The sequence below is a fragment of the Penicillium chrysogenum genome (assembly GCF_028827035.1).
Source record: "Penicillium chrysogenum strain IBT 35668 chromosome Unknown utg000005l_segment0_segment0, whole genome shotgun sequence".
Taxonomy (NCBI): domain Eukaryota; kingdom Fungi; phylum Ascomycota; class Eurotiomycetes; order Eurotiales; family Aspergillaceae; genus Penicillium; species Penicillium chrysogenum.
The window spans coordinates 2,321,242-2,340,489 of NW_026622753.1; the positions used below are offsets into that span (position 1 = coordinate 2,321,242).

Here is a 19,248-nt window from a genome sequence, read left to right on the forward strand (position 1 = left end):
CAAGATCACAACTGGGCTGTCCATACAGCGCTATATCTAGTAGGAGGCACGTGATGGGACTAATATCGAGGTCGCTTGCTCAGGTCGCTCAAATAGCGCCCTTGCTTTTACTGGGCAGAAACCGACAAGGCAGCTTTACTGCGTTTGGTTTGACTGAATTATCCATTAAGTAAAGCCATGGCATGTCAGGAGCTCTTCGTGGCATATAAGGTAAACGAGGGATCTACTAGAAGGACATTGATATATGCTAGCAACATACCCTCAAAGATCTTTGGACTGAAAGAAATATAAAGATAGAAATCAAAATACACATCTGCAAACAGCAGACCAATTAAACCAGGCTCAATCTGACAGCTTTGACTTCTAACATAGAAATTCCAGGTGACCCCGCAGAGCCCTAATCAGCCCCGCGATAATTATCAGACCCGACCGCCCAATTTTTTTCTCTGCTACACTCCCCTCCCACTCACCCCTGGCCAGCCCACCACCGTCACAAAATGTCCAAACAACTATCCCCAGTCCTTGACACAACCCTATCCCTCATCGGCCAATTTCAGACAGCTCTCACCACGCTCCCGACAGGCGCAGCCGAAGCCGCAAAAGATGCCGAAGCCCTGCCCCTCTTAACTGCTTCGTCGAGCGCGCTCAAAGCACACGTCACGAAACTCTCCCTGCTGGCCATTACCTCGCCGTTTACGCATTCCGCTGTTGGCACCGTGCTCCGTGAGCTCAATGAATCTGTTCTGCCGTCGCTGGTGACCGCTGCCCTCCTCGTTACACCAGCGCAATACACCAAGGCGTTTCACTCCGAGGTCTTGCTTCTTGTCAAGACTTCTTTAACAGAGCTTTCGGCGCTGGTTCGGGAGGTCAAGCTTGTTGGAGAGAAGAAAGACCAAGAGAAGAAGGACACAGGGAAGGAGAGCAGTGTTACGAAATCCGAAAAAGATGCTGTAACGCTCGCTACGGGCCGTGTCTGGGACTCGTGTGATGCTACAATCGATGTCGCGAATAAGGGGGTTGTTGGGTTTGTCATGCGCCGCGTTGAGCAGTGGAGGGACCTGGTTCGCGACGCGGTTGAGGAAATTGAGGATTGGGATCCGGAAGAAGAGGACGATGGTTTCTTTGACGATGTTCTCAGTGATGATGGGAAGGGTGGGGATTATAAGGGCGAGGACGACGATGAGGATGACGAAGAAGAGACGGCTGCCCTCCAGGAACATAAGAAATCTACACTTCGTTTCCTCAAGCCTATTGCTCAGGCCTACCCAGCTATCATCAACAATCGACTGAAGAATGCCGGAAATACACCATTGGCTTCTTCGTCTGGTGTCAAGAAGCTGGAGTCCTTGATGCTGAATCTACAAGCTATCCCGGGCGATGTTGATGAGGCAGCCGGCGCGTTATACGAGGCCAATTTTGAAACCTCTGCGCAATATCTGCGGAAGACGAGGAAGTGGGCCACTCAAGCGGTGGAGTTGGTCGCGTCACCCTGGGGCTCTGCGGATGTTAAGGACGATGCACCTGCCGACAAATTCGCCACATGGTCGAAGACGTGGCTCAAGGTGATTGATGAGGTCAGCAAGTCAATTGAAAAGAACTGAAGGTAGTTATCTGTCACAAAGCTGCAAAGAAGCCGATGATGAGATGACAAAAGCCCGAGAAAAGCATGGGCAGCGATATTATGTATATGTACATAGAACAAAGATGGTGATATTATACAAGCCTTTCTAAATCATAATCTCCAACTGGATCTCATGCTTAGAATTCTTCCTCCGGAGTTTCGTGTTCCTGCTCCCATTCCGGCAGATCAGCAATGGGAATCCGCTCTCGCAAGAATTCCAGAATCGCATCGGTTCCTTTGGCAACTACTTGCCAGCGAGGTACTCGGAATCGATTGCCAGCCACCTCAAAACGTCTCAAGGCCGATCCATTGCCCCAGTTCCGAGGGGAACGTCCTGCAGCCAGCAGGCCAATCTTTGGGGGAAGCGAATCAAGGTCATTGTTGCTTAGCTCCAAGACCTGCAACCCTTTGACGGCTTCGAAGTCCAAGCTGGCGATCTGGTTGTCAGAGGCCACAAGGGTCTTGAGCTCTGGGTAGGTCTGCCTCAGATAGGGGAGTGGTCCCTTCAAACGGTTGTGCGACACATCCAAGAAGGTCAAATACGGGGCTACTAGGTTGGACAAGAGAGGCTCCCATGACGTCAAGCCGGTCGCGTTTAAGGTCAGTGACTGGAGCTTTGGCAACTCAAGTGGGGAAGACAAGAAGTCAGCGCCACTCAAGGGGTTGTGTGAGAGATCGAGCTCAACCAGACACTGCGCGAGCATTCCGATTGCGGGAGCAGGGAAACAGCTCAATTCATTGTGCTGTAGATAAAGACATCGAATGTCTAGCGACGGTATCATCTCCAGCTGTTCTACCTTAAGATCCGTCATTTCGGAATAAGATTTGTCAAGAGTCCCACCAGATTTAATCTGCCAGCTGCCATCGAGCGCGGGGTTCTCAGGCGCTAGAGTGAATTGCGTGGCCACTGAGCCCTCGTCATCTGTGTCCTGAGGATCAGGCTCGCAGAGGCTCCGCAAGTCTCGTTTGATATCGTCAGTGTCCATCCTCAGCAGCCTGCGCTCACGAAGTGGGTTATTGGAAACCCGCAAAGAGGCAAGGTTTTCCATTAATCCAATCCTCTCATCCAAGCGCGTGAGAGAATTTCCTGTGAAATCTGCCTTCTTGAGGCTCTTAAGCTCCTCAAACCCTTGAGGAAGTTCTGCAATTTTGTTTTCTTCGGCAGATAGCGTCAATAATGACTGCCAAGAAGTCATGCATGGGAGATGCGTGATGCGATTGACACCGATCAGTAGAGTATGTAAATTAGGAAGTTCAAGCGCGTCACCGGCTGAGAAGACAACCACAGCATTATTGGCGATATTTAGGGACTGCAATTTCTCCAACTTGTTCACTGACGCCGGTATCAAAGTTCCTTCCAGTCTGTTCTTTTGCGCATTGAGCGTTCTCAGGGGAAGTTTGCTGAGGACTTCGAACGGCAAAGATGTGAACTTGTTCTCACTGACATCCAAAGTTCTCAGAGAACCCAACCCAACGAGATCATCTGGGAGCTTGGTGAGACTGTTGCCACGCAGATCCAAAGACTCCAAGTTAGGAAGACGACCAATGACGGCAGTTAGTTCTCCTTGCAGTTGATTATTTGCAAGCTTTAGGTCCGTCAGAGACTTTATCTCTGAAATTATCTCGATCTTGGCCATGTCCAAATAATTATTCGACAGATTGAGAGTGTGCAAGTTTTGCAGACGTCGGAGACCCATCGGAAGTGATTTGAGTATATTGCCATGGAGATCCAACGTTTCAAGGCCCCCAAATTGAAGTCCTCGATCATCGCTATCAGGATCAAACTCCTCGGGGTCGATATCGGGAAAGGTGGCATCCGAGATTTGTTCCAGCTCATTGTCCGCGGCATTAAATTTGACAAGATCGACATTTTCGAACCAATTCGCAGAGTTCTCTGGGTCGTAGTCGTACATCGTCAGCACTTCTTTTGGGATCTCTTTTAGACAAAACGCTGCGATATTCAACTGGCCGGTCGCGCGTGCTGTCTGTACGCGCTTGCGCATCACCAGAGAGTTGGACCCCTTGGGCAGTTGGCCGAAAGGATCATCGTCGTCGCCGCCCGCCCACGAATCGAGAGGCGCATCGATGGTCGCGGCCTGATAGACTTGCTTTCCTGGGTTTTCCTTTGTCTCTCCGGCCGCCATCGCTTTGCGAGCAGCCTTTGCCTTTGCTATAGTTTCACGTAGCGTACTAGATGATTTGGAGACTTTCCTTGCTTCAATTTCTGCCTGTTGCTCTGGAGACAGGTCATCAGGCATGCTTGAAGAGGCAGACACATATCGTGAAGCGGTCGATGGGGAGCGTAAGGTCGATACCTGCTCTGTTTGAGGTTTTCTTGTTTTCTTCACTTGCAGGGGTCTTTCTGGGGGACCCATATTTGACTTAGCAGGCTTTGTGGATGTCTTTCTGGGTGGTGGACGGATAAGTGAGGATCTTGGCGTATCCTTGTTCCCAATGGGTCTTTCTGGTATTATATTCTTGAGCGGCGAGCTGACGTCCGTGAGGACACCGTCTCCTGGTGTTATACTTTGTCTGGGCGACGGCCGCTTCAATCTGGAGGGGCTCACGCTGTCCTCCGAGCCCCGGACTGGAGAAAGAGATCCAGCAGTCGACATACGAGCCTCTGAGGGAAGACGCAGCTTCGAAACAGGCTGTATATATAGCTCGTTGCTTGGCGGGGCGCAAGAAGATGCCCTCGATGGCGATCTCGAAACGTTGGACACATTGGACGGGGCGCGAGATGGGGATCGTACCGGGCTGCCGCCATTGAAAAAGCTGGACTGCCTTCTCGTCGAAGCCGGTGATGGTGGAATTTGCGCTAGCGTCTCAAGCGTGCGCTCGGACAAAGATGGGCGTACTCCACGGCGCCCGCGTGTTTCTTGGGCCGATGCGATTGATACAGTGTCATCATCCCCAGCAGTCGAGCTCGCCCCCTCTGGAACATGTGCGTCGTCTTCCTTGCCTTGGATATGGTCTTTCGTGAGGGCCGGGATAGGATCATCCTGCGGCTTGGGTGGCGATAAGTGGTGCGAGGACGGTTTTTTCACGAGCGTGTTGTGAGATGGTCTTCGTAACCTCCTTTCGTCTAGGCCAGGATCGGCTCGTAGTCTGTCTCGAGAAGGTGAGGGTTTGATCGATTTTGATGCGGTGCTCGTGGGTAAAGGCAATCTTGAAGTAAGTCGTGGAATGCCGCTTGTAGGGCGTGGTATACTACTCGCAGGGCGCGTCGATGTCTTAGGCTGTCCTTCCATATTGGCGTTCCAGTTATTGATGTTGGTCTTCGGTCAGGGAGAAAGTCACGTCAAGAAATTCGGATAGTCATGTCCGATGATAAGAAGTGGGACAAAGAATGTGGAGGGCGGGGGAAGGTCGCAGTGGGAGTTTCAGTCCTGTCAAAATCGTGGTCTTTGCAAACCTTGGAAAGAATGAAGACCTGGAGGGCAAGAGATCTTTCGGACTAAGCGGATTGTTTACATTTCTAAGGTCTCACAATCCCGCGATCGTCGCCTCAGGCATCAACTGGTTTACTCCTGATCCATGAAATATTTTGTACCAAGCAGACCTCATATATAGCATAAGATGAGGTACATATTGCTACAAAGATATCTAACCCTGTCTTCTACAATTCTCATGTATGACAGACCGTGGAATTGCAATTTGATGGACATGCGAGGTAGAGTTGGCCTGTATGTTGTAGTTGGCTTATTCCGTCGGATATATACATCAAAGAGCAATGTCAGATTACAAACAGCGCAACTTGACAGCAGGAACTCAAAGCTCTCATCTGGGTAGCCAGGAGCCAAAAAAGAGATATTTCAGTGTATAGCATAGGAGCATAGGGGCAGGTGCCAGTATACTGACCCAGGAGTATACAGAAAATAATACTAGGAGCAAACACTTCCATTTAGGATTTTGCGCCCAATATTCTCCTAATAGCCAGTATCCATCTAATGTAAGACATTTGGATTTAGTATGTTGAACCCGAAAGATATTAGTAGAGATTCCAAAAGACCTGATTCTTGCTTTCGCCGCTGAAGAGGGCTGGCACCGACTGTTTCAGGTAGTACCTAAACAAGAGATGCCCTTGCATAATATCTTTATAGAAAGAAGCTCTGCCTGGCTATTCCGACATCCTAGATACATACGGATATTATCTTCTACATCTTGTACTAGGTGATTCAATTTATGCACTACCTAGGTAGCAATTTCAGTCAAATTTTTCGAAACTTATAATGGGATAACTATAATAGTTCTCTTTATTTACGTTATGCGAGGACCCTACCTAGGTAGCTTTCCTGCAAAGCATCTAAAGGCTCAAACCGACGAAGTCTCCACGATATCATGCATCATATACTGATCTTGGTGCTTATCGATCGGTTGCCTGCCCAACCCCCCAGCGCTTGTCCGGTCGCGGGTGTTTACTTGCCCTGAGCGTCCCGTGATCGCCAGACTAACTTAAATAGGCTTGGTGTAATTACATACCCATCTATGATTGGTTTATATTCTTAGATAATTGACCGGGGCTGGGACTGGACTAACCCAAAGCGGGTACCTTGAAACTCCCCCGTTCCCAGCCTCCCAGCCCCTCCCAATAACGCGAGCTGGAGTAACCTCTTCCTCTTAAGGTCTCCCTCAACTCCATTATTCTCCCTTCATTCATCCTTCTCCAATTTCTCCAAGTCATTGTCTTCTTAGTTCAAGATTGAGATTCCTACCCCTTGCTCCGCCCCCGGTCCTCCGTCTTCTCATTTGGTTCCTAAGGCAACATACCCGGTCTAAGCATCTGTGCGATCTAGCCTAAGGACTGATATCAGTCTCCGGTATGTACATAATTCTTTTGTGCTTCAATCATCTGTTCTACGATAAAGATGCTGATAAGAAATTAGTGCGAGGACCCGTTTCCCCACGGCTAAACCCTCCTAAACCCTCGTGGTTCTATCATAGTGATATCTTATATCAACATCAATACACAACTACACAACTACACATCCACCATGTCTCAAAACACCAACTCACAAAATTCCCTGGATGCACCTGCAGAGATCGTGCCTTCAACTCCAGTCCGCCGGGCCACTTTGTCCCCGTCGCCAGAGCTCAGCGCTATGGCTAAGCGCCCATCGTCCCAGTCGGATAAGAAGTTCCTCTCACCCCCGCCATTGTCGTCATCAGATATGACCCCTCCACCCTCATCTCAAATCCCAGGGGCCCCGCTTCGCTCTCGCTCTCACTCGCGCTCCTTGAGCCCCTCGTTGGCGAAACCCACCGATCTGGACAAGTCGTTGTGCGATGCCTACGGCGCCTCTGAGAACCTACCCACCCTGGAGGAAATCGACAACGCCAGCGAAAGCCAACTGCGCACGATTGCCAAGGAACTTTTAGCCGTAGCCCGAGAGTCGCGCATGTCTGCGCTGCACTTCAAACTGCAGAACAGTTTGGCCTCTTTCGCAAGCAATGAAGCCGTCAAGCGCGCTGAGGTGGAGCATCAGCTTGCCAAGCGCGAAGTTGAGATTATTCAGAGCGCCGAGTACCGTAGTCGGTCGCAGCCCGCAGATCCCATCACGCCCAAGCAGTCCCAGTCTACCTTGAACTCCGATTATCTCTCGGCTGTCCAGCGCTCGCAGGAGTTAGAAGAACTCAATACTGTTCTGGACCGAAGACTTCGAAAGGCGAAACGTGCCATCGATGAAGCTACCAGTCGGTCTATGGACCTCGAAGAGCAGAACCTCATGCTGAAGCGCCGCATTGGTGACAACCGCAAGCACTTTTCCCAGATCTTCAACTACGGCAGCATGTCGCCGGGCACTCAAAATGATATACACAATATCTGCCATGGTGAACACGCAGATGGTCTCGCCGCTCTTCTCTATGCCGATAAACTCACCAACCAGACACACGCTTATGGTACTCACTCTGCAACCTCCGTCCCCGTCACACCGAATCACTCGAAGGGCCAGTACCTCACTCCAATTGGACAGCCAAGAGAAGACCACTATGATAGCGACAGCACCGTATCTCTCTCAGCCTCCGAGGCCGCGGAAGAGGCTCTGGCCTCCCCGCAGCACATGCGCTCCACTGTTCCCAAGAGCAGCACATTGCTCCAGACAAAGTTGTTCGGCCAGGTGCAGAAACCCGGCGTTGAGCGATCTCGCCCTGGAAAGCGCAAGGCAGACAGTGACGCGAACGTTGGCGCCACGAAAAAGTCTAGGGCTACAAATGGCATTGGTCTAGGCATCAATGCTTGAGTCTATGTCCCGTGTCACCAACTTTGATATGATTCATGACCTAGCGCTGCTTTGCTTGTTACGATTATGGGAACCTCACGAATGATGAAGACATGCCAAATGTGGTGTTTTCAAACCAGCGACTGATTTTTTTGGGGGGATTTTGGGTTTTTTTTGTATGAAGAGGCCATGCGACAGTGATCCATGGCCCTTCGAATGTGGCGTTGTTAACTGGCTTTTCGGTATGGGAATTATGGCCGAGTGTTTGTTTTGCGGCAATTAGTCCCGGGCTCAGGGTGGAATGGCTATTATGCAGCTATAGATATGAATTCGGGATGGTACAACCATGTACAATAGGTATAGAGTCTTGCAAAGACTAGCGAATTACAATCTTGGAAAACTTCCATGAAAAGAAAATTCAAGTATGATCTCATTCAACAATTCGATGTTTGAGATATCACAGCAGAGCATAAAATCAAAGAATAAAAAATAGAAAATAACTCTGGCAGATTACCGAATCCGGCTTGGTTAGGGCTCGCTAAGCGAGGCGGTGTGTCCGTCAGCGGGCGGCCACACGAAAAATGGGAACTTCATTTTCTGCCGTGAAGGAGGATTTGACCAGCAACCCTCGACGACCACCACCCGGCTCGATCCCCATCCGTCAACATGGTGCGTTCCCTATCCCTGCTTGGAAGATACAATAAAAGATTCGACTTGTGCGATTGAGAGAAATCGACAGATTGAAATACGCCTCGAAACAGCGAAAGAAATGGTTGACTGACCGATTGTGTGGGATATATAGGCGATCAAGCACAACAACCAGATTCAGAAGAACCGTGAGTGACCCGTCGCTTTGCACCTTTATATGATCGCTTCAGACCGACCGAAAGTCTTGGGAGATCAGACATTGAAGGAACTGTGTTTAACGAATTATTGAATAGACTTCCACAAGGACTGGCAGCGTCGTGTCCGTGTGCACTTCGACCAGGTACGACAATCCAACATCCCCCGACTAGAGAACTTTTTTTTATTCCGGACGATATCGCAAACGACTTGGAACCGAAGAAAATTTTTCTTTGCAGGATATGAATTTGGCCGACTAACATGAATCGCATAGCCCGGCCGGAAGCACCGTCGTCGTGAGGCCCGCATCGCTAAGGCGGCTGCTGTTGCTCCCCGTCCGGTTGACAAGCTGCGTCCCGTTGTCCGATGCCCCACCATCAAGTACAACCGTCGCGTTCGTGCCGGTCGTGGTTTCACCCTCGCTGAGCTGAAGGTAAATTGAGCCGCATCGAAAGTGGAGGCACTATGGAGAAACAATTCACTAATTCGAAAATTTTCGATGGTTTATAGGAAGCTGGTATCCCCAAGAAGCTTGCTCCCACCGTCGGTATCTCCGTTGACCACCGCCGTACCAACTACTCTAAGGAGTCCCTGGTTGCCAACGTCGCCCGTCTTCAGGACTACAAGGCCCGCTTGATCCTCTTCCCCCGCAGGAGCGGTCAGTTCAAGAAGCTCGACTCCTCCGCCGAGGAAGTCAAGGCCGTCAAGGCCACCGTCGCTGAGGGCAAGCGTGACGGCATCGCCACCCGTGTTGAGGCCACCTTCCCCATCACCAACCCCACCGCTGCTGAGGCCGTCACCGAGGTCAAGCGCGACTCGCTCCCCAAGGGCGAGGAGGCTGCTTACCGTCGTCTCCGTGACGCCCGCGCTGAGGCCCGCTACCAGGGTATGCGTGAGAAGCGTGCCAAGACCAAGGCTGAGGATGAGGCCGCTGCCAAGAAATAAATGTGATAATTCCCTCTCGTGCTGATGATGATGATCGGGTTCGGTTTTCGAATCGGGGATTAGTGTACTGTGGCATGGCGTTGCACCTCTTCCTTGATTCCCTCTCTCCCTCCCCAACTTTTACTCCTTTTTGTCTCTAAAAGAAAGAACTCGGAAGATCTCTCGAAATTCAAAACCGCCCAATTCTCTCAACCTTGGCCTTGTGCCTGTATACCTCAATGCTTTTGTGTCTATCCAGCTGGTAGCCCAGGCATTCTGTCTTGGGCGTCCAGCGTGGACAACATTGAAGGCTTCTTGGTAGTTCATTTCTTTATATACTTTGTAGCTTCGCTATGGACGTAGATTTGTCTTTTTAAGGCCTGGTTAGATGGGAATTGTAGGATGTTCTTTCCATGTATTTCTTGCAAGACGGTGCCTATGACTACATAACATATGGTCAGGCTAGTTTGTGAAAACAGAAAGGTCTTTATCTCATAAGTAACACTTTAAGAGGAACACAATAAATTTGCAGTTTGAGCTCTGCTCGGGTATCTTCAGAGAACTACGCTAACCACCACTCCAGCGTCTTAACGCTGACAATGAAACCACCCCGGAATAACCAAAATATTCAAAGACCGAACAAAGCACCAAGAGCACCTTCAGTCGCCCTTACCACCGCATCAATGTGGATACCACCCTCCACACTTCGCGTGCTCGAAGTGTCATCCTCATGTAGCAACGCATAAAAAAGCTTCTTCGTCTCCTGGTCGATTTTCTTATCTACCCCGGGGATCGACACGCTGATCTCAGGCCGCAGCTGAGACTCTCCGGTCCACTCATCCAACACTAAATTATTTGATAAAAGCACCCGGAGGCTGGAGTCAGAAGATTTAGGTTTGATGACCATGACACTCCGGTCCAAATGCGGGACAAGTCGTCGCAGTTCAGAAAGCGTGATAACGCCGTCCTTGCTCTCCGAGGCAGTATCTTTTCTGCCCCGCAAGGCCCTAGGGCCATACTTGCGGTCAATATGTGCCCACAAACGAGCACGGGTGATTGCAGATTCCCAGTACCGGTTGATTCCCCAGCATAGAGTTGCCACGTCAAGTTTCAAGAGTGGGTTTTCTAAGCGGGTATTAATCCATCGACGAAGAGCCTCAGGGACATTTCTTTTCTTGCTGTCGCTGCCAGTAGGCACTGACAGGGAAGTCAAACACTGGGTCTCGGGGTTCGTTTCGTAGACAACCGTCACGCTGTACAGATTTGCTGGGAATGGAGACGGGGGAGAAAATATTAGTGTGTGCGTTTCTAACAACTCCTCCCCACGAGACGAGCGAGCTGTACGGGTTTTGAGGGTCAAGGGTGCGAAGGCTGTTAGGTATGGCGGTGATTGAGATGCTTCTTGCAGGGCAAATGGATTCGTTGGTAGCGATGATAATTCATGTTTTGGGCGAGGGATATTGGCGGAGAATGGGAGTAAAGTACTGAGGAGGGATGATATTGATTTAGGGGCTGTTTGGGGCACTGGGAGATTTGTCCGATTCGCCTCTTCCGATGTGAGTAAAGACCTAGAGATTGTCAGCAGTATTCAAGCCAAAATGACTTTGTGGAACCCACAGAAATTGGTCGAGTCCTCTGGTGTCGCCTTTCAAGTCAGGATTGGATTCGATTTTCTTTGCCCACGTTTCCAGTTCTGCAACTTCATTTCTCAGTCGTCGCAGATCGGCAGCGCTCTTCTCGCGCGAATTACGTTTCTCGCGAACAGCCGCTGAAACTCCACCCAGGTCTGGAGTTGCCTCGAAACCCTCCGGTGGAGGAGATTGGAAGTTTACTGCCTTAAGTGGGCTCTCATGTAATGCATTGGCAATTCGTCGGTTCGCTCGTTTCTCCTGTCGCCTACTAGGGCTGCTACTCAACATCCCTCTAGGTCGATCCGGGGCCTTTTCCAGACCTAGTTGTGTTGGCGTGGGCGGGAGATCGGGTTCGAGGATATCTTCATCCATAAAACTAGCGTCCGGACCTATATCCGTATCTGCTTCTCTTGTGGCACTGCCCAGTTCCAATTCCAATTGACGCTCGGGGGTATTCGATTCGGGATTCTTAGGTCGAGGGATTGGAGACCCAAACACGAAATCCCCTGGGAGGATCCTCCTTGAAATCCTGCGCGGGGGTTTTGAGAACGCTTGAACGCCACTTGAACGCCTGTTGGGGGAACTTTCGGGCGCTTCAGCGCCTCGAGGTCGAGTGAGGGGACTTGCGGAGGCATTGAGCGACGGTCGGAGCGCTTTGCGATCGCGTAAGCCAAATTTTCGAGGATCTTGTTGCCCGCTGTCTTTGCTTGCTATTCGTCGAGCAGGAGATCTGCTGCTTGCGCGCTCTAATAGATCGGGATGTGACCGTGCGAGGCTGGCCCTCGTTGGAGACTGGAAGGAGGGTCGTCTCGACCGATGGGGTTCATTTTGAGGAATATCTGGCACCACAGTAAGCCCTGTAGTCTCGCCAGTCTTCTGTCGTTTTGCTGGGGAATCCATTGTCGCATGGGGTGTTCGTCTTGCCTGACGCGCAGATGATGACCTCGGGAAGATAAACAACTGGCACTGTTTGCAGTGTTTGCACTATGACTTAATCTCCCCTCGTTAATGCGGAAGAACAATTAGACTTTCCCAACTCACACCATGGAGTGTCTCTCAGCAGGTACAAGACCTTGGCTGCGGAGGTCTTTATCTCAATTCCGCTCTCACCCTGCCAGAGCACTTCCTTCATTTGCATCATATCGACAATATGTGCTGGTTCCAACCCCCCGGCGCATGAACGGCCACGGACAATCCGACCAACCCGATGCTTATAATACCCCAGCTTCCGTGGAGGAAATTGCGGACTCCTCTCAAGCCCACCCTTTATCGGGATACTATTCATTGATATTGAAATCGAGCTCACCATACGGTGGGGGCGCATCAACGTCGCGCCCGACGCCCGCTCGGTCCGAGGCCAAACCGACGCCGGCATCTACCGTCGCACCGCAATCGCCCCAAGAAAAAATGGCGATCGTATTTGGCACCCGTCTCGCCGGTCCAGGCCGATCCTCGCGGTACAATCCTGGTGAAGCTCCTCCGCAGTCGATGTGGAAAACTATAAACGGAGTACCCATTCCTCCCCAGCCCGAGGAACCGGACAACTGCTGCATGAGCGGCTGTGTACACTGTGTCTGGGATGACTTCCGGGATGAGATGGAAGACTGGGCATCCCGGATCGCAACGGCCAAAGCTAAAGGTGGTCCTGAGAAGGGAACGAAGGACATGCGCTCGGCGCCTCGAGCGGAAGTCCGCTCAGCCAGCGGAAGCATGGATGACGATGGCGGTGGTAGCGAAACAAATTGGACACCGCCAAGTGAAGATAGTGACCTGTTCGCCAATGTCCCTGTTGGTATCCGGGAGTTCATGAAGACGGAGAAAAGGTTGCGGGTGAAACATCAAAAGGAGGCTGCAGTGTGAGCTCTTTGGGCTGATGTTTCCTTGCTTGTTGATTTTTATACCCTGTTTCATACCGCTTTGGATCAAATGGGGGAACCTGTGTTTAGAGAGTCAGACATAGTATATGGTATAGAGATAGACTGTACATAAGACACACCAAAAATGCCACGACTTTTTTTTTCCATGTTCCATAATAGATCATTAGAAACTATATTGTAATGTGTACACAGGTGTAATTAGTGCAATCCTTATGCAATATGATCCTGGAGCATTGACCTCGGGAGGACCATTAGTATTTTGATAGTTGCTGTATTCAGGTAGATCGGTTTGTCATCTTCACTAGAGTCTGCAACCAGATATAATATCACACGGTACCAGGCCGACTTTCTGATCATGTTGTGCTTTTGCTCTTTTTCCTCCCTGAGCTCCAAGGCTACTCCACTAACCCCGTGCTATATGCGCGCGCCTACCGTGAACTACCGGTTTCTACTAGGGATCTTCGGGGCCTTATGCCTCCGAGTAGTCATACGGAGTGAAGTGAATAAGTCCTGTTTTTTGAGGTTTATTCTGCTGTTTCATAGCGGTCAGAAGATCAGAAATTGGCCGCCGGCCGTGTAGTGATTACATAATCACGTGTAGGTTCCAAGGTTCCCTAGATATGATTTGATTTAATATTGCTTCGCTTCGCTCCGCAATAACGGCAACAGGCACGAGTGCCTGTGTCCACCTCCGAAACATGAAAAAAGTGTGTTTATTTGCTCAAAATGAAGCCTGCTTCTCCACACGCCGGGGAGTCCAGTTGAGGTTGCTGCAATTCTCAAGACGAAACATACACACAATTTGCTCGACTACCATGCCAATTCGATCCAGTCGCAAGCTACGGCTACTAGATCCTATCATTGCTGGCAACCAATCTGCACTGGAAAGACACCGGCCAACAATGGGTGCTCACTATTACACAACCCGTCCACCACTGCTTGAGGCGCTTATCAATCAGATTGTTGCCAAACAGAACCCGGCAGATGAGCTCCCGCATGATTCACAGCTGGCCAGGCATTCGTTGTCTAAAAATGGACATATTCTTGGCGGCGAGCATGGTGAATTGAAGAAGTCTCAGGCTGTTAGTGTATGTGAAGCTCGCTAGGGTTTCCCCAGTAAATCGAACACGTGAACATGTGCATATCTAATTTCATGCCGCAGTTGGAAAACAGGGTTCTGGCACAGTTGCGTGAAGATCGATCACGATCACCTAATTGTGAGGGAGATGAGCTGTCCCGGGAAGCCTTCAGAGAGCATGGCAGTCGCACGAGCCTCGCATTGCTTGAAAATCCCCTAAAAAGCGACATGCTGAGTGCGCAACAATCTACATCCGATCAGATTCCCACTGTACATCATTTGATAAAGGGCGGTTTATTGTCTACAATCAACGAAAATGCAAGAAAGGTGCTTGAGAATGCCAATCGAAACATGCCTTTGGCAGAAGACTTTAAGAGGAGGTATGATGAATTGCAATCACTAATGATTCCTCTCGATGATCCAAAGTATGTGGCGCGAAGAACAGCGAAGTTGCCGCTATTCAAGCACGAGGCTGACACCTGCCACGGACCGGGTTTCCAAGAACTGACAAGCAAGAAACTTGAACTGCCCGTGAGACATTTTGCGAAGCAAATTTTGGATGTCATCAACAGCAACACCTACAGCATCATTGATTGGAAGCGTGGCTCCGGAAAGACCACCCAGGTTTCTCAAATTATCTTGGAGGATGCGATCGATAATTCTACAGGGGTATCTTGTAAGGTCCTCTGTGTTCACCTAAAGGAATTAGAGGCTGTCGAAGTGCCAATACGAGTGGCCGATGAAAGATTTGAAGAGCCGGGGGATACTACTTGTTCCGGGTTGCCCGATCACATTGCTCCTTTGGGGGGAAGTGTCACGTATTGCTCTAGGGACGCTTTGCTGAGAATGTTGAAAAATGAATCCTCCAGCTTGGAGCAATTCTCCCACGTCATATTTGATGATGTTCACTTACGTGGTTTCGATCTCGGCCCGGGCATGCTGCTTTTGAAACGATTTGTTGAACGACGCAAGTCTACCAGTGCTTCTGTGCCAAAGGTCATTCTGATGGGTTCATTTGCTCAGATCGATAGTCTTTGTTCGTATTTCGGTACCGAAAGTACAGATGGCACGCTTTTGCCTGCTCCTCATGTGACTATTCCTATGGGCTTCCCTGTGGAGAAGTATTATCTTGAAGAAGTAATTGGCAACATCGCCCATGCTTTGACACCGAGCATCATACGGCCTCTCCTTCTTGATGACAGCAATACAAGAATATTCTTGAACGAGCATTTCAAATTGTTTGAAAAGTCGGAAGAGGTAGAAATCAATATCGCTTCCCAAAGGTTCCTACCTCGTGGGTTGATTTCTGCGACTCTCCTCTCGCTCCTGTCTACAACAAAAACAGGCTCCATCCTTGTCTTCGTCCCAGAGAATGCATCCATTCCGACAGTCATAGAACAAATCAAAACCTTCGGCCCAAAGCTAGGAATCCATTTTGCCGATAAGAATCGATTCAGAATCATTCAGTTGCATAAAAATACGGCAAAAGAAGAAGCCAAAGTTAACCTTGGAATTCCTCCGGGTTGCCGAAGGCTTATCATTGCAAAAGAAGAAGCCAAAGTTAACCTTGGAATTCCTCCGGGTTGCCGAAGGCTTATCATTGCAAAAGAAGAGAGCAATTTCACAATTCCAGACGTGAAGTACGTCGTTGACTGTGGCAAGTCAAGTCTCCGAGAATACAGGAATCAGAAGAGATCCCACGATTTGGAGCGAATCAGATCGACTGTTGGCTGGAGTAGTCAAAAAGTCGCCTTGCAGCGGGCAGAGTGCGCAGGCAGAGCCCAAGCTGGAGAGTACTACTTCCTTGGTTCCAAAAAGTGTTTTGATTCCCTCTCACCCACCATATCTCCAAGGACTTGGTCTGGTCGCTCGGGTCTTCGACAAGCCTGCTTGCATGTTAAGCGAGCGACCTCTGGAACGTCCCCCTCAATCGCAGAACTTTTCGCGCAGACCTATAAGCCACCTCAAGAGTCCAGCGTTCGTGCTGCAGTGGATGATCTGAAAAAATTACAGGTATTGGACGAGGAGGAAGAACTAACTGCTCTTGGCCATCTTGTCGCCGATTTGGATATGGATCCATGCTTTGGCAAGATGGTTGTTCTGGGCATTATTTTCAGATGTTTGGACCCAATGCTGATCCTTGCGGGTCTGGGGTGGAACGGACTGCTTTTACCAAGAGGGCTGACTGGACAATTTAATTTTGGCCACGAAGCGGACTATCCTGTTGCTACCATCCAGACCTTTAGGGCCATTCGAGGAATGTTGCATGAGGGCAAACTTTCGGCTTTTACGGATGAAGTCTCAAAGGACAATATATCCAAGCTATATCACACAGTGACTCCGGAAATTGAGCGAATCATCAAGACATTGATCGCAGCCAGGCTCCTCCCTGCAGATAGCTCGTACGGTGATAGGGGCTTTTACTCTGCTACCTCCAATTTCAATGCCAGTTCCTTGGATAACGCTTTGATCAGAGCACTCTTGGTGCAATGTCTTTCCTCCAACCTAACTGTCAAATCCAGGAAGACAGTCAAGAAGGGAAAGGGTTTAATTGAGTCCAGAGACGAAGGCTTTATCATGGTCTCCAACTTCGAATGGCCTCGCGGGATGGAAACGACCACCCGAGTCAGCCCACTAGCCGCCTGCCTCTTTGGAAACAAAATAGAACAGGAGGAAGATGGCGTTATCTTGGATTCGTGGGTGAAGATCAAACTGCAAACTGTGGATGGCACAGAAAATGAAGTTGCCAAGTCATTGGTTCAAACACACAGAGTCTTGAATGAGGTCAGTATATTCTTGTGGTTATTCAATTCGCGGGCTAACCTTGAACCCTGCAGTCCCTTCAAACTGTCTTTAAGATACTCCCTTGCGAAGAAAGGGCAGGCTGCAACACCAGAGGAAATGGGCAGGCATATATCGCAGCTCGCAACCGCCTTTTGAAGACAATTCGGAAAACACTGCACGCTATTCTTCATTCAGGTCATCCGCCTCTGGGCATTAGAAAAGGTATATGAAATACCACATGGATGCAGAGGGCACGCATATAAATGGAGAAGACATGTACAACAGACGCATAGACACATATTTGTAATTATCATGATAGTATAAAATTATTTTCTGGCTCGGCTTGTCCCAAAATAAACTTAACCATTTGAGAAGACCCCTCGTTAACAAACGCTGGTAGGAGGATTGTTCAATATGGACATCGTAGGCTGTTGATTTTGTGCTGCATGTCCTGTGCAGGATCCTCTATTTATTCTATGCATAAAAGAGATACATGGTAACATGGTAGCCCTCTCCCCAAAACAGAGTCATAAACCCCGATAAACAAATCTTGGATCTTTTTTAGATCATGCCCAGTTACATAGCTTGAACACTAGCTCCTCTAACGGCGTGTCTAGTATATGAGACTTCAGCGTTTTATACTTATTCAAATGTATCTGTTTAGACTAAAACCAAGCTGCGAGACCGCGGACTGAATCGGGTAATCTTGAGGTCATCACCAATGTTACTATGTCATGTATACGTCGAGTGTCCCTCATCCGGGGCCAAAAGCAGCCAATATGACTGGGTGAGTTAAGGAATTAGACTGTCTTCCGAGCTTTGAATTATATCTCCACCATCGTGAAAACATAGCTACCAGACGAAACCGAACAAAATGGTCGGCACTAAAAAGCCCCCAAGAATGCCCCAAGGCTTCCGATTATGGTACGAGCGGTTAATCCATATGATCCATCATTCCGAGTCCGAAGTCCCCGCCCCTGTTGTTGCGCATATCGAGCAGCCTTTCTCTCATGACCTCCCACATCTAAACCCCTCTGATATGACGTTACCTCAAACAGAGAAGGTTTTCAACATAAAGCCAGCCGATGGCTATCAGAGTTGGCAGTTTCCTTCAGTAAACGTTCCTCTTCCGGCTGAATTTGGTAATTGCTATCACTCCCTTAGGCGTTATACGAGTGAGTGTTCTAATTATAAGTAGGTCTCTGGCTTCAAAAATATGACGAGTTAACCGAGCTTTCTGTCTTTACGGAAGCAAAGTCCCGATGTCGGGTAGACGCTTTAATAGTGGCAGTATACCGCAGCCTATCCGACCAGGGACTACTCCAAAACCCTACCGGCACGCGAGTAACTTTGGCTCTGGAGAGTCCTTTAGCGTGGGGGCCTGTCCTCCACCAAAATGTCCCACATACGTGTATCGGGACTGCAGATTACAGTCTCCTTTTTGGAGAGAAGGACCATATGGCCTGTCATTTAGTTATTATCGAAGCTAAGAGACGCGGCTGTTTCCCAGACCAGGGCCAAATCCTCGCCTATATGGCGATGGTACAAACCAATAGAAGATCAAGGGGCCAGTCTAACTGGACGGTTTGGGGGGCCCTAACAGACGGCTGGGTCTTCCATTTTTACCAGCTAAATATGGAGGGAGAGTGGTCAGTCCTACAATTACAGGCTAGGAGAGAAGGCTGGCAAGCTATTGCCAACATGTTTGGGTCTATCGTCCTACATGCACAACAGGCATGCAACTCCCCCCTTCGACTTAGTCTGTCCTCAGACCAAGCACCTACCTCAAAAAAACGGAAATCGGCTGCTTCCACGGCGCCTAGAATCGGTTCCCTTCAGTTGGCACCAATGGAGGAGTTCATGAGCGAGTTCGAGGATGTTCTAGACGTTGACACTTAAATCCTTCGTCTTTCACTTGGATATCGGCCATATTGGCATGGGGCCCAGCCTGGAGGAGAAGTACATCTTTATGCCGTGGAAGTTGACAAAGATGAAATCCATCGTGGAGAAGTGGCAGTCTTTCATTGAGGGAACAGATGGCTGGACCACCGCTTTCTGTGAGAATCATGATAACGGACGCTCTGTCTCTCTGTTTGGATCGGACGCACCCGAATTCCGGGAAATCTCTGCCAAAATGCTAGCTCTGATGATGGTTACCATGACTGGGACTCTGTTCATCTACCAGGGGCAGGAGATTGGTATGATCAATGCACCACGCGAGTGGCCTATTGAGGAATACAAGGTGCAGAGTTAGGCATTTTTTATTTTT

The 19,248-nt window shown here is 49.5% G+C and overlaps 9 protein-coding genes across 9 annotated transcripts; 7 read left to right on the top strand and 2 right to left on the bottom strand.

The window, feature by feature from the left end:
* Window positions 1–497: 497 nt before the first annotated feature.
* N7489_009282 (uncharacterized protein) lies at window positions 498–1,601 on the top strand (the record flags this gene model as incomplete). Its single annotated transcript, XM_056715032.1, has 1 exon — window positions 498–1,601. The coding sequence occupies one exon, from the start codon at window positions 498–500 to the stop codon at window positions 1,599–1,601; it is 1,104 nt and encodes a 367-aa protein (XP_056562654.1).
* A 157-nt stretch (window positions 1,602–1,758) lies between these two features.
* On the bottom strand, window positions 1,759–4,872 carry N7489_009283 (uncharacterized protein; the record flags this gene model as incomplete). The annotated part of the gene is made up of 1 exon (XM_056715033.1): window positions 1,759–4,872. One exon carries the CDS (start codon window positions 4,870–4,872, stop codon window positions 1,759–1,761), a length of 3,114 nt encoding a protein of 1,037 aa, XP_056562655.1.
* A 1,743-nt stretch (window positions 4,873–6,615) lies between these two features.
* Window positions 6,616–7,863, top strand: N7489_009284 (uncharacterized protein; the record flags this gene model as incomplete). Its single annotated transcript, XM_056715034.1, has 1 exon — window positions 6,616–7,863. One exon carries the CDS (start codon window positions 6,616–6,618, stop codon window positions 7,861–7,863), a length of 1,248 nt encoding a protein of 415 aa, XP_056562656.1.
* A 645-nt stretch (window positions 7,864–8,508) lies between these two features.
* Window positions 8,509–9,630, top strand: N7489_009285 (60S ribosomal protein eL13; the record flags this gene model as incomplete). Its single annotated transcript, XM_056715035.1, has 5 exons — window positions 8,509–8,511; window positions 8,645–8,678; window positions 8,784–8,830; window positions 8,960–9,118; window positions 9,196–9,630. 5 exons carry the CDS (start codon window positions 8,509–8,511, stop codon window positions 9,628–9,630), a joined length of 678 nt encoding a protein of 225 aa, XP_056562657.1.
* Window positions 9,631–10,237: 607 nt separating this feature from the next.
* N7489_009286 (uncharacterized protein) lies at window positions 10,238–12,140 on the bottom strand (the record flags this gene model as incomplete). The annotated part of the gene is made up of 2 exons (XM_056715036.1): window positions 10,238–11,177; window positions 11,227–12,140. The coding sequence occupies 2 exons, from the start codon at window positions 12,138–12,140 to the stop codon at window positions 10,238–10,240; spliced, it is 1,854 nt and encodes a 617-aa protein (XP_056562658.1).
* A 144-nt stretch (window positions 12,141–12,284) lies between these two features.
* Window positions 12,285–13,100, top strand: N7489_009287 (oxidoreductase-like domain-containing protein; the record flags this gene model as incomplete). The annotated part of the gene is made up of 1 exon (XM_056715037.1): window positions 12,285–13,100. The coding sequence occupies one exon, from the start codon at window positions 12,285–12,287 to the stop codon at window positions 13,098–13,100; it is 816 nt and encodes a 271-aa protein (XP_056562659.1).
* Window positions 13,101–13,815: 715 nt separating this feature from the next.
* N7489_009288 (uncharacterized protein) lies at window positions 13,816–17,209 on the top strand (the record flags this gene model as incomplete). Its single annotated transcript, XM_056715038.1, has 3 exons — window positions 13,816–14,205; window positions 14,280–16,979; window positions 17,033–17,209. 3 exons carry the CDS (start codon window positions 13,816–13,818, stop codon window positions 17,207–17,209), a joined length of 3,267 nt encoding a protein of 1,088 aa, XP_056562660.1.
* Window positions 17,210–17,880: 671 nt separating this feature from the next.
* On the top strand, window positions 17,881–18,878 carry N7489_009289 (uncharacterized protein; the record flags this gene model as incomplete). Its single annotated transcript, XM_056715039.1, has 2 exons — window positions 17,881–18,121; window positions 18,178–18,878. 2 exons carry the CDS (start codon window positions 17,881–17,883, stop codon window positions 18,876–18,878), a joined length of 942 nt encoding a protein of 313 aa, XP_056562661.1.
* Window positions 18,879–18,915: 37 nt separating this feature from the next.
* Window positions 18,916–19,233, top strand: N7489_009290 (uncharacterized protein; the record flags this gene model as incomplete). The annotated part of the gene is made up of 1 exon (XM_056715040.1): window positions 18,916–19,233. One exon carries the CDS (start codon window positions 18,916–18,918, stop codon window positions 19,231–19,233), a length of 318 nt encoding a protein of 105 aa, XP_056562662.1.
* Between the last annotated feature and the right edge of the window lie 15 nt (window positions 19,234–19,248).